Below are 16,720 nucleotides of genomic sequence, written 5' to 3' on the forward strand. Positions count from 1 at the left end.
ACCATCTTGCCTGGGAAGTAACCTGCAGTTACCACAACTTAGCACTGATTTCCTTGAATCCTGTGGGAATCTGTGCCTGCAGCCATTTCAAAGTAGATCATAAAGTGTAAGAATAAATAAATGTTTAGGGAACTATTTCTAGATAAAGTGTAAAAGAAAATATATATTTAAATATGCTATTTTATATAGTCCTATATTTTTTATAGTCCTTTTTTAGCCCTTTAGGTTTTACTGAAAAATTATTTAGGGATGAGCTTATAGTTTTGTTGTTATTACATCATGTTCATAAACTTGAAGCTTGAAGTGTGATTTAAGCTTTTACTATTATTGGTAATACTAATATATATATATAAGATATGATCTGTAAGCACAGGAAAAAAATAGCAGTGTTCTTATTTTCCTCCATATGTGGAACATAGGATAATAAAGATGTATTTTCCTTCATGTGGATACTATTATTTGTTTCAAAGTTTGTAAATGGCATGGTTATTGAAAGTTTAGTAAATCACCTGCAAAGGATTCTTTTTAGGCATCTTTTCTATGTGTGCGCTTTTAAGTTTGTTTTACACATTATTTTTTTAAGTACTATTTTTTTGGAGGCTAGGTCTGTAGGTAGCATGAGATAGGAGAAAGTAAAGTACCACTTAGAATATCCATTTAGGTTTATTTTATATGACTATGATATTCTTAAAAATAGTATTTATAATTTTTAAAAGGGTCAGTTGAAGTTATTTTTATATTCATTTATGAATGCCAAACACAGAGTAGTTCATTTTCTTAAAAATGTTTGCATGGTCCTTTTGAAACAAATCTGTTACACATTAAGTTTATTGTATTTTAAACTTTTTTCTTCTTAAATATCACAATTTTCTTAGAAATTACTCAGAAAAATTAATTGCTTAGGCAAAGCTTAGTAATCTTTTAGAGTGTAATTCCAAATTTCTGATCCCAAGTTTTTGTTGTTGTTTGGCCATGTGCCTGTGGTGACCAGTGACATAGTGACTAGGAAGCGGGTGCCAGATAATTGAAGTATATATGGTAGAATGAGCAGAGGACTTAAGATTCAAATACCTTAGGTCTGCCGCTTACCAGCTATGATATGTATGTAATTTTATGTACTTCAGTTTCCTCATTTCTAAAGTGGGCAGGGGGCAACCAAGAAAACATAACTCAGATGATTTTTATGAGGATAAAATGAAATACTCTCTACTAAAGTTTTTATAAAATATGTTAGGTGATATTACTGATAACACTAAGTTATTTAAATAAATATTCTCCTTTTAAAGTACAAATAATTTCTGGGGGGATCATTTACTTTTTATGAATTATTTTAATGAAATAATACAGCTGGTTTTTATGTAGCCAGGACCCAGCACTGCCTAGGGAATAGAAGTTTTGATCTTATTTTTGAGTAGGGTACTAGGTAGATTTGTCCCATGGATGTTTGGAGCGTGGGAGGAGGTGGGTTCTAGGTTGCAGGATGGTGAAGGGAGCTGGCACAGAGAAGCTGCTCAGGGTACAGAGTCTTCTGCCTTGCACATAACTCACCTGTCGCACATGCAGCTGACCAGCCCAACGTACTTTCTACTTCAAGCAGTCATGACACTCTCATATGTCAAATTCTTTCATGTATTTTTCAAACTTTATTTTTGATGAGGAAGAGATTGTCATGTTCTGAAATGGTTGCAGATCTGTCCCCTAGTCTCAGTTGACTCAAAAGACAGTACACACCAATGTGTTTCTATACATATCAGTTATTTTTGCTTTATTTTTACAATATGATTGTATGCTAGGGAAAAATGGTCCCTGAGAACTAAAATGAATTAGATTATAAAATTTTGCAAATAAAGGATCCTGGGGTCTGGCTCCAGAGCATATGTTCATAAGCACTATACCACAACTACCTCTTAAACAATAGCCAGTTTTATTAAGTACTTTGTGTGTGCTGGCCACTGTTCTAAGCCTTTTGCCAATATTGACTCAAATCTTACAACAGCCCTGTGAAGGAAGGCATTATTATGAATTTTCATTTTATAGATGAAGAAACACAAGTTGCGTCATTTACCAGCAGTATGTTTTTGGCAAGTTACCTAACCTTTTGAACTTGAATTTTCTCTTCTGTTAAGTGGGTATAATATCTGCGTCAGAGGAGTTTTGTGAGGTTAAAAAAAAGGGGGGGGGTGGGGAGCACGTGTAAAATACCTGATAGCTGAAAGGGATCAGTTAATTTCAGTTCTCTTCCTCCCTCTGCTGACCAGATGTTCATGGACTTAAAAATACATTGTAATCTTAGTATCTCCAAGAACATAAACCATGGCTTGGGTATGGAGACTGCTAACTAAAACTGCTGTAGGTTTGCATCATATGTTGAAGTCATATATTAAAGAATACGAAGTTTGAAGAATGATCTGGCAGGACAGCTGTCATTCCGCTCATGGCCAGGTTTGGTTTGACAGATGGTTGGGTGAGTGGGTGTCCTTCACCATTCTCTTATGTCTTTATATTGATTGATGTATGAATGAGGATGTCTTTTCCATATAGAGAAGAGCTATTTTTTGGTGAGAGGTGCTTAAGGGGGAGACAGAGTGTTTAATTAGGAGAAATAACCTAGTTAGGTTTATTTTTCTTTTATTTTTTCTTGACTTTTGGAGTAAAGTGTAGCATACATATAGAAAAGCACAAGGGGTCCCTGGGTGGCTCAGTCAGTTAAGCGTCAGACTCTTGATCTCAGCTCAGGTCTTGATCTTAGAGTCATGAGTTCAGGCTCCACATTGGGCTCCATGGTGGGTGTGGAGTCTACTTTAAAAAAAGAAAGAAAAGCACAGAAACCATACATATGTACCACAGTGAATTATCACAAAATGAAAACACGTGTAAATATAATCCAGGTCAAAAAGTAGAAAATTACCAACATCTAAGGAGCCCACTTCATGCTTCCTCCTGATTTCTACCTCTTCTTCCCTCCTCAGAGATAATCACTATCTTTGCTTCTAACATTAAAGGTTAGTTTTGCCTGTTTTTGCACTTGGAAACATACAGTAGGCATTCTTTTTTATCTGTCTACATTTGCTCAACATTTTGAGATATTCATCCATGTTAAATGAAGCTGTGGCGTATTTTGAGCAGTCCCGTAGTCATCTTTAGACATGGGGTAAGCAAGAAGCAGTATTTAGCTAGCTTTCCCAGTTGGGCCTTTATAGGGTACCTTTATTTTTGGCCTTGAATAATTAAGAATTCTTTTTGTATCACAACAGCGTTCTGTTGGTACTGACATGTTAATAGTTTGCTCTCATCATTTTATTAGATATAGTATTTACAAGATAATGAAAGTATTGGATAGTTTTAAAATTTACTTAAAAATTTTTGGAAGCAGTTATGAGGCACCTGGGTGGCTTAGTTGGTTAAGTGTCTGCCTTCGACTCAGGTCATGATCTCAAGGTCCAGGGATTGAGCCCCACATCCATCTCCCTCCTCAGCGGGGAGCCTGCTTCTCCCTCTTACTCTGCCTCTCCCTCTGCTTGTGCTCTCTCTTGCTCTCTCTCTGTCAAATAAATAAATAAAATCTTTAAAAAAAAATTTTGGAAGCAATTTCTAATTTACAAAAAATTGCATGTACAATAAAAAGAACTTTTTCTCTTTTTTCCCAAATCATCTGAGATTGTGACCTGATGCCCCATGACCCCAAATACTTTAGTATTTGTATCTTTAGTATTTAGTATCTTAGAATGGCATTCTCCCACATAACTACAGTACAACCATCAAAATGAGAAAATGGACTCATTGCTCCAACCTGATCCTCAGGCCCTATTCAGGATTTGCCAGTTGTCACAGTAATGGATTTGAGAGCAAAAGAATCCAGTTCAGAGTCACATACTGCATTTAGTTGCTATGTTTCTTGAACTTTCATTTAGAGTAGTTGTTCAGTCTTAGACTTTCATGATCTTGTGACCTTTGAGGATTACAGGTCAGTTGTTTTGTGGAATCACCTTTAATTTGGATTTGTCTAACGTTTGCTTATGGTCACATTCAGGTTATGCATCTGACAGGAATATCAACAGAAATGATGCTTTGTTCTCATTGCATCCTATCAGGTGTTAACAGGATTTCATTTTATTTTATAACTGATAATGTTCACTTGATCATTTGATTAAGATGGTATTTCTTTTCTCCTTGTTGTGGGGAAGTACCTCGAAACCTTGTCAATACCTTGCTCCTCATCAGAATTTCAACTTAATCATTTTTCATTTCTGTCTGGCTTCAGGATATCCTATTTTAAGATAGGGCAATTACCAGGATAGGTATCACCTAATCCACATGAGCACTTTAAAAGCAGAATTTTCTGTGGCTGATCAAAGAAGGGGAAGTCAGAGACTGGAAAGATACTTTAACTTCTCTATAAGATGGGGATGATGATAATATCATGTCTACATTGTAGGCTCAGAGGATTAAACTCATTTAAGGACAATGCATGTAATAAGGCCCCCATTGCTTGATTATATTAATGTTAATGCAAATGTTCTCAGTTCTGATTTTTATTTCTCTAATATTTCAGAAATGAAATGTAGGCATTCTTTTTTTTTTTTTTAAAGATTTATTTATTTATTTGAGAGAATGAGAATGAGAGAGAGAGAGTACATGAGAGGGGGGGAGGGTTAGAGGGAGAAGCAGGCTCCTCGCTGAGCAGGGAGCCCGATGCGGGACTCGATCCCGGGACTCCAGGATCATGACCTGAGCTGAAGGCAGTCGCTTAACCAACTGAGCCACCCAGGCGCCCTGAAATGTAGGCATTCTTAAAAAGGCAAAAGAGTTCAGAAATTATTTCTGCGTGGCCTTAGAATATTGGAATATGTTTTTCTATTTGTACTTGAACATGTGTATTAGCTTTCTATTGCTGCATAACAAATTACCATAAATTTAGTGGCTTTAAAAAGCACACATTTATTAGTTCACAGTTCTGTAGGTCAGAAATCGAGGCAATGTTGCTGGCTTCTGCTCAGGATATCAGGTAAATTTAAAGTTTTGGCTAAATTGTATTCTAATCTTGAGGTTCTAGGGAAAATAGCTTCTAAGCTCATTCAGACTTGACAGAATGCAGGTTTTCTTGGCTGTAAGAATGAGGTCTGAAGCTGTCTGGCTGGCTGTCAGCCAAGTCTCAGGCCTCCTAGAGAGCACCTGAGTTCTTTGCCACATACCTATCCATTCACCAGCCAGCAGGGGTTTGTTGAATCCTCATACTCTTAGTCTCTGACTTCTGTGACTGGCCAGAGAACACTTTCTGCTTTTGAAGGGCTTGTTGATTAGGTCAGACTCATCTGATTCTATTTTAATTCTCCCATAAATAGTACTATCTTTGGGACTTTAATTAGATCTACAAAATTCTTTTACAGCAGTACCTAAATTAGTGTTTGATTGAATAACTGAGAGAAGGTGTGCATGTATATCAGGGGCTGGGAGTCTTGTGGGGCTTAGAGTTTTGCTTACTACAGTATACATGTATCATATTTTTAAAGTTTTTATTCACGTAATCTCTACACCCAACATGGGGCTCAAACTCACGACTCTGAGATTGAGGGGCACACTCTTCTGACCGAGCTGCCAGGTGCCCCTTTTAGATGATTTTCTAACAAATAATTTCAAATAGAATAATGAAGTTTTTCTGAAAATCTTGCCGAGGAAGAGTTGGAAGTTTCCTAAATTGCCTATCTCTATCTTGTGGCAACCTAGTGATTATTCATAATGGATTGTTTTGCCTCTTAAAGCAATGCAAGTTTTTCTTTGCAGTATAAGGGAAGTAGTCTCTCTGTTTCACCTGGATCAGGCTTTGATAGCATTGTGCCCTTAATTGGTTTAAGAAATAAATTCCCAGGACATCTCACAAATCATGATCATGAATTCAGGCACTGGAATCTCTGTGCCTGTAGGCAATTATATTTTGCTTTCTTGGCCAACAAATGGGCATAATAAAAGTGCAGTCGTCAAAAATAAGTGAGGTAACAGGTGGCCATAATTATGCTTGTCCTGTTACAAGCATGAATATTTGCTGAGCACATGGTCATTTCTTAATAAAATTATGCCTCTGTCTTGCCCCTCCCACCCCTTTTCAGGAATGGGACCAGGTAAGAGTAAAATATATATTTAAAAGTTAAGGAATAATGGGGAGTTAAGTGGGCGGAATGTTCAGTGGGAATAGAAATTTATTATATCAAAAAATTATCTAAAAATTATTTCTGCTTGGGCTTTGGAATTATTTTTGTGATTTTATTAGCATTCTTTTTATTGCCAGTCTCTGGGTCATTGGGAGGACAGTTTAAAATATCAATGGGCCTAAAGGTAGATTTTGCTATAAATAATCCTTAATATAGGGAAGTAAGATTTGTTTATATTTGAGGATTAATATAGGAGAAATGGGCATAGTATTAGAGAGCACATTTGAATGTTAATAGCCAAAGTTGTGGAAAGTATTTTGTATTTGGACAGATTATTTTGTCAGATTCCCCTTGTTAGGGCTAGGATTTATAGATTTACTTAAATACAGAGATTGTATTTGGACAGTTAAGGGTACTCATAATCGTATAGTTTTATATACTCAGCAAGTTCTTGTGGAATGGCATGGGGAAAATACTAATTTACTAAAGTAAAATGGGAAAATAGTCTCCTAAAATTATCTCCATTACCTTTTTACTGCTATTTGTAAATGATTAAACAGGGATTTTAATGTTTTGGCCGAGAGAAAAAAAGCAGTTGGCCAAGTTGTTTACCAGTTACTGCTGACATTGTGACATTACTGTTATTAAGCAGTGTTTAGATCTGAAAACCTGAAACTAAGAAAGTTGGCCTGTCTACACTTAATAGAGTTTGGAAGATTTTTCTGCCCTAAACAGTTGCTTTTTATGGAGTAAAATAGGAAGAACTGTTTCAAGAATTAGTTCTTAGCTCTCTCTATCTTCTAGATTTGAGGTTGGATAGTTAACATTTACATCTGTCTTTCTCCAGGCTTCATTATGGAATCATTTCAGTATGAAATACTTGTGATCAAGTTAATATTAATAAATGGCAGCTACATGTTTTTATCAGTTTGCTTGAACTACCTCTCGGTAAAATTCCAATGTTGATTCATGGAAAACTATTAAGTAATTATGATTAGTTAGTGCTTCTCAGACTTTGGAATACATAGAATTCTTGGAGAGATTGTTAAAACATGGATTCCTGGATCTCATTCTTAGAGGCTCTCATTGTGTATGCCTGGCATGGTGCCAAGAACTTGAATTTATAGTAGTCTCAGGTGGTGCTGCCAATCTCATAATTTTGAATTGTACTGAATGAGATGATGTTTGATTTGTGAGAATGTTCAAAACTTGGAAAGTAACAGGTAACTCTAGTGGTATTGTGTGTTTTATGGTCCTTTGTGACAGAATTATAAACTAAAATTACAAATTATATTTTGCTATATTACTTTATATCTGGAAGCTAATACATTAGGCAGGACTTCAGGAGTATTTTGCATGTTGTTTTACTATCATTTTTTCTATTGTTTTATTATTGTAATAAGCTATAATAATATTTTGAATAATTATATTGAAATAAAATTGCTTACATTCTAATAAAAATTGTACTTGGAAAATAATTCCTATTTGTGGTGAATAAGTGCTTTCTCTCTTTTTTTCCCTTTATTTACAGGCAGTACTTAATTTTCCTAAATATTGTGAACCTGTGGTTAAAGGAGAAGGTAACTATGTAATTTTACTTATTAATATTTGTTTTGAAACAGTTTCTGTAAGATCTGAATTTTTGAAATTTTCTCCCTTTTGGGGTAGCAAATGAACGTGATACTCGCAAACTCTGGAGAAATATTGAACCTCATTTGAAGAGAGCCATGCAGACTGTTTATCTCAGGGAAATATCAAGGTAATTTTCTGTTTAGTGTGTGTAATATTTCTATCTTTAATTTGGATATTTTGTCTACTAAAGTGTAAATGTTTTCCTTTACCTTCTTCACATTAGGAAAAAACCCCACGAGTTTTGAATCATTTCTTCTTATTTTGGGAAGGACAGCCAATTTAACCAGCATGTTACACAGTTTGAAGCAAGGCATATATTTCACAATTGCTAATTTTTTTAAGTCTGGAAAGCTACAGGAAAATCAGCTTTAGCTTTGTTTTTTATATTTGTGTTAGATATTTGAATAGGTATAATGAAAATTTGATTATTAAAGCAATGTGTAAATCAAGTCATAAGTCTGCATTTGTCTGTTATTAGAATTTCATAGTAGTGAAACTGCTAAGGAGACATGGTGGCGTTTAGTGGGAAGAACAGGGTTTTGATTCCATTTCAGCCATTTTCTGCTTTGTGGGCTTAGCAAGTCACCTAAAAACCTCTAGGCCTCAGCTTCCTCCTCTCACAGTCTTTCCAAGATTTAAAGAATGTGTGTGAAAACGATTTGTGAGTAATAGAGTGCCTTACAGGTGATAGGTTAAGCCTCAGTTACAAAGCAATATAGGAAATTTAAAAACAACAACACTATCTGCTTTTCTCACTTTCTGGTCAGTTGTGTTATCATTTTTGTCTCATAAGTACCTTAATCTGTAACTACTTTTCTTTACTAAGTTTGCTTTTCATTTAATTAGTTGATTATAATTCAGGGAGAAATTTAATAGTTTCTAAATAAATAGAAGCATTACAAAGATACTGCTAGTCCTCTTTTCAATAATGAAAGTCATTTGATGAGGATTTTTGGAAGTCACAGAATAGAAAAGCTTGTGATCTACCCTTTTAAAGGTAGAAAAATTTGGATGTTTGTTAAAATGATTTTTATATAAGTACTTAGAGTTTCTCATAGGATAGTCATGGCCATGTAAATCCAGTTTTCTCTACAAGATCAATAAGGAGAGGAGATAAAATCACTCCTAACCCCTGTCTGCAGTATAACTGGGAGGCTGTGGAGTTGACTACAAACTTCAATTTATGTGTTATTAATGAAACAACCTAAGTCAGTGGAGTCCACTGTGGAGCTCATGCTGAAGTAAAACGTTAAGCAGTCATTGCAAGGAGAGGACAGAGGAAGTAGGGGGTGGGCTCACCAGTAGTGGTGAAAGACGGATGAAATCACCTCTGGATGAGAATCCGGCCCTGAGTGGGAAAACATGGAGGACAAGTGGGACCTGGAGGGTTAGAGCACTGGCTACTAAAGAATCAAAAGGAAGTGTTTTAAGAGTATGTATGGCAAGAATTATCATGGCAGTCTTGGGAAAGGATTGTTTTCTAGGGAAGACAGGTGATTTGGAAGGGCTGGGTATCCCCTGAAGGATGGGTAGGTAGTCAAGAAAGAAGCAAGGGGTAGAAATTAAGATACCTGTGGCGCCCCCCCACCCCCAATCAAACAAAAAAAGAATGACAAAATCAAAAGATAAGCCATCTCTCCCCCTCAAAATGGCACTATGTTTTAAAGAAGCTGCACTTCATCCTTACAGGAGAAGGCATTTTATTTTTATTCATTTATTTTTTTAAAAAGAATTTATTTGACAGAGGGACAGTGAGAGAGGAAGCACAAGCCGTGGGGGGATGGGGGGGAGTGGGAGAGGGAGAAGCAAGCTTCCTGCTGAGCAGGGAGCCCGATGTGGGGCTCCATCCCAGGACCCTGGGATCATGACCTGAGCCGAAGGCAGACGCTTAACGACTGAGCCGTCCAGGCGCCCCAGAAGAAGGCATTTTAGAACCAAGAAATCTAAGCCATCCCAAACCCTCACCCCTGCATTCATAGTATCATTTATTTGCTGATCCAAGCAAACATTGGGCATTTCAAAATGAAGAGAAAATAAACAGAAAATCCATAAAAAGGTATTATAAGAAGAAACAGAAAATGTGAATAAAAAAATTTTAGCTGATGAGAATTTTTGCCTTCCCACCCAAATAAAGCAGAGGAAGATACAACACCACATACCAACCTAGTTTAAATTTTAAATAAGCATTTTCTAATATGAAAAAATACCTTCAATCAAAAATTCAGCAAATCAAAAAAAAAAAAAAAAAAAAAAAATAGGATGTGAAACAAAATTGACCAAACTCAGGAATGGAATTCAAGCAAAAGTAATTTCCTCAGATGAAAATGAAATTTTAAGATATCCAAAGGAGAGTAGATTCAACTGAGAATATAATAAAGGGTGTTGAAGAGAGGAATGAAAACAACCAAAGGACAAAACTAAATAAAGAGGTAAAAGTAATCAAATAGAATGTAACAAATGTGACAGGCAAAGAAGATTCAATGTATGTATAATTGGATTTCCCAAAGAAAGAAAACACTGGATTTGAATTAAGATCTATTTTTTTTTAAAGATTTTATTTATTTATTTGACAGAGAGAGTCACAGCAAGAGAGGGAACACAAGCAGGAGGAGTGGGAGAGGGAGAAGCAGCCTTCCCGCCGAGCAGGGAGCCCGATGCGGGACTCAGTCCCAGGACCCTGGGATCATGACCCGAGCCGTAGGCAGATGCTCAACGACTGAGCCACCCAGGCGCTCCTAAAACTGTAATCCAAGATTTTCCAGAAGGAAAAAAAGACCTGGTTCCACATTTTTTTTAGAAGATTTTGTTTATTTGAGAGAGACAAGGAGCGAGGGAGAAAGCACAAAGCAGGGGGAGTGGAATAGGGAGAAGCAGACTCCCCACTGAGCAGGGAGCCCGACATGGAGCTCGATCCCAGGACCCTGGGATCATGACCTGAGCCGAAGGCAGACACTTAACCAACTGAGCCACCCAGGCGTCCCTGGTTCCACATAGTATAGGGTTCATCTTTTCATTTGACCCAGAATGGTCAATTCTGAGACTGCCCTAGTCTATTAATCTGTAACAAATTACCACAAATTAGTATCTTAAAACAATGTGTATTATCTTATACTTCTGGATGTCAGAAGTCTAATATGAGTGCAGGGCTGTGTTCGTTCTGGAGGCGTTTGGGGAGAATGTGTTCCTTTGCCTTGTCACATCATTTAGAGGCTACCTGCATTCCTTGACCTGTTGTGTTCCTTGGTCTGTCTTCAAAGCTAGTAATGTATCATTTTCTCTTCTCTCTGACCTGTGTTCCTCTTAAAAGAATCCTTGTGATTTCATTGGGCCTACCCAGATACTCCAGAATAATCTCTTGATCTCAAGATTCTTATTAACTCAGTCACATGTATGTATAGTCTGTAATATGTTTCTTTCACAGAAAGGTGCAGAGCACAGAAATAAGCACTGCTAATTTGACCTCTTGCCATATTGAAACATATGAATTGTATAGGCTTTATTAACTTTGTCATGTTAATTTGCTTAATTTCCTTATGTGGTTATTTTCTTTGTCTTTTTGAAAAACGTTTTTTGGCAGTTAGGATACTTTGCATTTTTATTCCACTTGGTTACCTTTGTAGTCAAATCATAGAATGCCCTTAAGTCCCCTTTTTTCTTGTAATGTGGGGTAAAGGACCAGTGAGACTTTCCAATAGGGTAGTAGGAAAATAGCATTCTAAGTTTGCTGAGATCTACTGGTCCATTTGAAAGCATTCAAATTGCTTCAAGGTGTGACTTATCTATTTTTTTCCCCACCATCCCTGACTCTTCACCCATGTAAAATAAGATTTGCTAAATTTAAAAAAAAAATCACATATTTTATAGTTCCAAGTTGAGATTAAATAATTGGATAAACAGAATAAAGAAAAAGAATAAAGTCATAGAAGGCTAGATTCTGACTCAGCAAGCTGTTGTTAGGAATATATGTTGCTTGTACAGCTTTTATAAACCATTTGGATGAATTATAAAAAAGACTTCAGCTTTGTTCCCTGGTTCATCTTAAAATTCTAGCCTGTTTGACCTCAATTAATACAACTGCTTTTTGAATCACCTCTGGAAATTGATAGTTCATAAACATTTATTTAGAACATGGATAGACTTTTTAGTCAGATCTCAGTTGAAACTGGTCCTACCTCTTAGAAGCTTTGTGTTGGTTAACTTTTCTGACTTTCAGTTTTATCATTTGTAAAAAAAAAAAAAAAAAAAGAAGAAAGAAAAGATATGCTATCTGTCTTATAAGTTCATGAGTATTAAATGGAATATCTTAAGAGCTGGGTTCATAAGATATAAATCTCCTCTCATCTCATTAAAATGGTCATTTTATCCCCTGGTTGTCCTTTGCAAGTTTAAATAACATTAAATGGGTAATTGCTATATAAGAAACTCTTATCAATTTGAACTGTCTCAAAGTCTGGGTTTTAACAATGTAAATGATAAAAATTTATTTTTATTTGCATTTATAAGAAGTAATGAATGTGAAAATGCCTTATAATTCTGAAGCAATATTGAGCTATAAGGTGGAGGAAGTGATCTGTTTTGAAAGTCAGTTTGTTGTGCTAGGTCTGCTCTCCACATAGGTTACTAGTAGTCTGTCAAAATTTCCCGTATTGCCGTACAGGCATATCTTGGAGATACTGCAGGTTCTGTTCCAGACTACTGCAATTAAAAAAAAAAAACGCAATAAAGTGAGTCAAATGAATTTTTTGTCTTCCCAGTGCATATATGTTAGTTTACACTATACTCTCATCTATTAAGAGTGTAATAGATTATCTTAAAAAACCCCACAGTGTACATATACCTTAATAAAAAATATATTATTGCTAAAAAATGCTAACCATCATCTAAGCTTTCAGTGAGTTGTAATTTTTTTTTTTGCTGGTGGAGGGTCTTGCCTTGATGTTGATGCCTGTTCACTGATCAGGGTGGTGGTTGCTGAGGGCTGGAGTGTCTGTGGCACTTTCTTAAGACAACAGTGAAATTTGCTGCATCTGTTGACTCTTTTTTTTTTTAAGAGTTTATTTATTTATTTGACAGAGAGAGACACAGCGAGAGAGGGAACACAAGCAGGGGGAGTGGGAGAGGGAGAAGCAGGCTTCCCGCTGAGCAGGGAGCCCGATGTGGGGCTCTATCCCAGGACCCTGGGATCCTGACCTGAGCCAAAGGCAGACGCTTAACTGACTGAGCCACCCAGGCGCCCCGACTCTTCTTTTCATGAACGATTTCTCTGTAGCTTGCAATGCTGTTTGATAGCATTTTACCCACAGTAGAACTTTCAGAATTGGAGTCAGTACTTTTAAATCCTCTTGCCACCTTATCAACTAAATTTATATAATATTCTAAATCCTTTGTTGTCATTTCAAAAATCTTCATTAGCATCTTGACCAGATTCCATTTCAGGAAACCACTTCCATTGTTCATCAGAAGCAGTTCCTTATCTATTAAAGTTCTGTCATGAGATTGCAGCGATTCAGTTACATCTTCAGGCTCCACTTCTAATTCTAGTTCTCTTGCTCTTCTACCCCTTCTGCAGTTATTTCTTCCACTGAAGTCTCGAACCCCTCAAAGTCATCCATGAGGGTTGGAATCAGCTTCTTTCAGACTCCTGTTAATGTTGATATTTTGACTTCTTCCCATGAAACATGAATTTTCTTGATGGTGTCTAGACTGGTGAATCCTTCCCAGAAGGTTTTCAGTTGACTTTGCCCTGATCCATCGGAGGAATTACTGTCTATGGCAGCCATAGCCTTGAGAAATGTATTTCTTCAATAGTAAGACTATAAAGTTGAAATGACTCCTTAATCAGGAGGCTGCAGAACCGGACTCTGTGTTAGCAGGCATGAGAACAACATTAATCTCATTGTCCATCTCATCATCAGAGCTCTTGTGTGGTGACCAGGTCCATTGTCAGTAAGCAGTCATATGTTGAAAGGAATCTTTTCTGAGCAGTAGGTCTCAACAGTGGGCTTAAAATACTCAGTAAACCATGTTGTACCCATGTGCTGTCATCCAGGCTCTGTTGTTCCATTGATAGAGCAGAGGCAGAGTAGCTTTAGCATCATTTTTAAGGGCCTTAAGATTTTTGGAGTGGTCCTTGAGCATTGGCTTCAACTTAAAGTCACCAGTCAAGGGCGCCTGGGTGGCTCAGTTGGTTAAGCAACTGCCTCCAGCTCAGGTCATGATCCTGGAGTCCTGGGATGGAGTCCCGCATCGGGCTCCCTGCTCAGCAGGGAGTCTGCTTCTCCCTCTGGCCCTCCTCCCTCTCATGCTCTCTGTCTCTCATTCTCTCTCTTGCAAATAAATAAATAAAATCTTAAAAAATAAATAAATAAAGTCACCAGTCACATTAGCCCCTTACAGGAGAGTCAGCTCTGTACCTATGAAAGTCCCAGATGGCCTCTTCTTCCAATAGAACGTTGTTTCACCTACACTGAAAACCTGTTGTGTAGTGTAGCCACCTTCATTCATGATCTTGGGTAGATCTTCTGAAATAACTTGCTGCAGCTTCTCCGTCAGCACCTTCTGTTTCACCCTGCACTTTTGTTAGAGAAATGGCTTCTTCCTTTAAACCCCATGAAAATGCTAGCTTCAAACCTTTTTTCTATAGCTTCTTCACCCCTCTCAGCCTTCATAGAATTGAAGAGAGTCAGGGGCTTGCTGTGGATTAGGTTTTGGCCTAAGGGAGTGTTGTGGCTGGTTTGATCTTCTGTCTATATCGCTGTCCATATCCATGAAATGTTCTCTATATCAGCAGTAAGGCTGTTTTGCTTTCTTATTTTTTGTGCGTGCACTGGAGTTGCACTTTCAGTTTCCTTTAAGAACTTTTTCTTTGTACTTAAACTTGGCTAACTGGTTGGTGCAAGAGGCCTAGCTTTTGGTCTGTCTCAGCTTTTGAAAGGACTTCCTCACTAAGCTTAATAGTTTCTAGCTGGTGATTTAAAGTGAGAGACTTCCTTTCACTTGAACACTCAGAGGCCATTGTAGGGTCATTAATTGGCCTGATTGTTGTGTTGTGCCTGAAGTAACTTGCTGCAGCTTCTACGTCAGCACGTTCTGCTTCACCCTGCACTTTTATTTTAGAGAGATGGCTTCTTTCTTTAAATCCCATGAAATGGGACTTTCATAGCTACAGAGCTGACTGTCTTGTAAGGGGCTAATGTAGCTGGTGACTTTAAGTTGAAGCCAATGCTCAATGACCATTCCAAAAATCCTAAGGCCCTTAAAAAGCAGTTATGTTGTGTTGTGCCATTAGTTGGCAATATTGTTGTGTCTCAGGGACTAGGAGGGCCCAAGGAGAGGGACAGATGGGGGACTAGCCAGGCAGTGGAGCAGTTATGTTTGCCATCTTCTGTGGGTGCAGTTTGTGACCCCCAAAACAATTAGAATAGTAATATCAAAGATCACCTTTGGTGGTCACAGATCACCATAAGAAATAATAAAAATGAAAAAATTTGAAATTAATATGACAATTACCAAATGTGACAAAGAGAGATGAAGTGAGCAACTGCTGTAAAAAAAAATGGCACTGATAGACTTGCTTGATCCAGGGTTGCCACAAACCTTCAATCTGTAAAAAACGCACTATCTGCAAAGCCCAGTGAAGTGAAGCATGATAAAATGAGGTGTGTCTATATTTCCATAATTTTCAGCTGTGCTTGTGGATTTGAAAAAATACATACAGTTTGATTTCGGTTATTTAGTTCTGGTCTGGCATTTATTTTTAAATTACTATTTTAAGAGCTGAGTTAAAGAGTTTGAGAGGGTTCTTACAGATCATTGCATATAACTGCCTTATTTTTTGGTGAGAAGGTTATTTATTTATTCAAGGTCATACAGCTAAAACTTCTGTCTCTCAGGGTAGTCTTTTTCCTACACTATAATGTGTTTCCTAATGAATTTGATTTGTCGTATCATGACTTCATATTCTTAATAATATTTGGGGTGTTTAATAGTTTTAATTGCAAGTAAAATCAGGGGGGCAGTGGAAATGCCATGAACTTTACAGGCATTCTATAAGGACTCAGGTCTTAGCTCTGCTCTGTTACTGACTAGCCGGGTGTCCTTGGGCAACATAACCTATGGGCCTCAATTTTCTGATGTAATGGCACTTATCTGAAGAAACTGTTATGCAGGGGAGCCTGGGTGGCTCAGTCGGTTGGGCGTCTGTCTTTGGCTCCGGTCACGATCCCAGGGTCCTGGGATCAAGCCCCACATCGGGTTCCCTGCTCAGGAGAAGCCTGCTTCTCCTTCTCCCTCTGCCCCTCTCCTCCGCTTGTGCTCTCTCTCAAATAAATAAAATTTAAAAAAAGAGATTGTTAAGGAGTTGGAAATGGTGTGTAACAGTTGCATCTAATATGCTGACTGGAGCATTGGGAGTTTTACTGAAGAATAGGTGATGTTATTTATTTATTGGTACTTTTTGATAGCTTTAAAATTGTCAGGAAAAGAGATATAAAAATTAACATCTCGATATTGATATGTAAGTTTATATTCTAATACTAAATGATTTCATTGAGGCACAAACATGTACATTCCATTTATATTGTCTTATTGATAAGGAAACTGGCTATTTTCTTAAACCAAAAAATTACTTTTTCTAGGACTCTTAGTATATTGATTTCATATATTTTCAAACCATTATTGCTGTTCTATTTTCTTTCAGTTCACAGTGGGAAAAGCTACAGAAAGATGACACGGATCCAGCACAACTTAAAGGTATCAAAGGAAGTATTGAAACAGTTATGAGAGACATTTCTTTGATTACTAATAATTGAGATACTGAGGTTAATACTAAAAATAGCATCAGTCAGTAAATAGTGTTATGAAAAATAATTTACAAATTACTATATTTTAATTAATGATTTTCTCTTAAGTGAAGCTCCAATTTATGAGGGGAAATAATTCGA

At 37.0% G+C, this 16,720-nt stretch overlaps 1 protein-coding gene across 4 annotated transcripts in view; it reads left to right on the plus strand.

The window, feature by feature from the left end:
• ORC5 (origin recognition complex subunit 5) overlaps positions 1 to 16,720 on the plus strand; it is a 90,295-nt gene that overhangs the window by 26,491 nt on the left and 47,084 nt on the right. For all 4 annotated transcript variants that reach the window (XM_073898692.1, XM_025872755.2, XM_073898691.1 and 1 more), the window contains 3 exons: positions 7,678 to 7,726; positions 7,815 to 7,905; positions 16,477 to 16,529. In XM_073898692.1, the coding sequence (XP_073754793.1) occupies positions 7,678 to 7,726; positions 7,815 to 7,905; positions 16,477 to 16,529 (193 nt within the window). The remainder of the gene's footprint in view (positions 1 to 7,677; positions 7,727 to 7,814; positions 7,906 to 16,476; positions 16,530 to 16,720) is intronic.

This window comes from Callorhinus ursinus, unplaced genomic scaffold (genome assembly GCF_003265705.2).
Source record: "Callorhinus ursinus isolate GAN/ISIS: 27379988/994484 unplaced genomic scaffold, GSC_fseal_2.0 scaffold12, whole genome shotgun sequence".
NCBI classification, from domain to species: domain Eukaryota; kingdom Metazoa; phylum Chordata; class Mammalia; order Carnivora; family Otariidae; genus Callorhinus; species Callorhinus ursinus.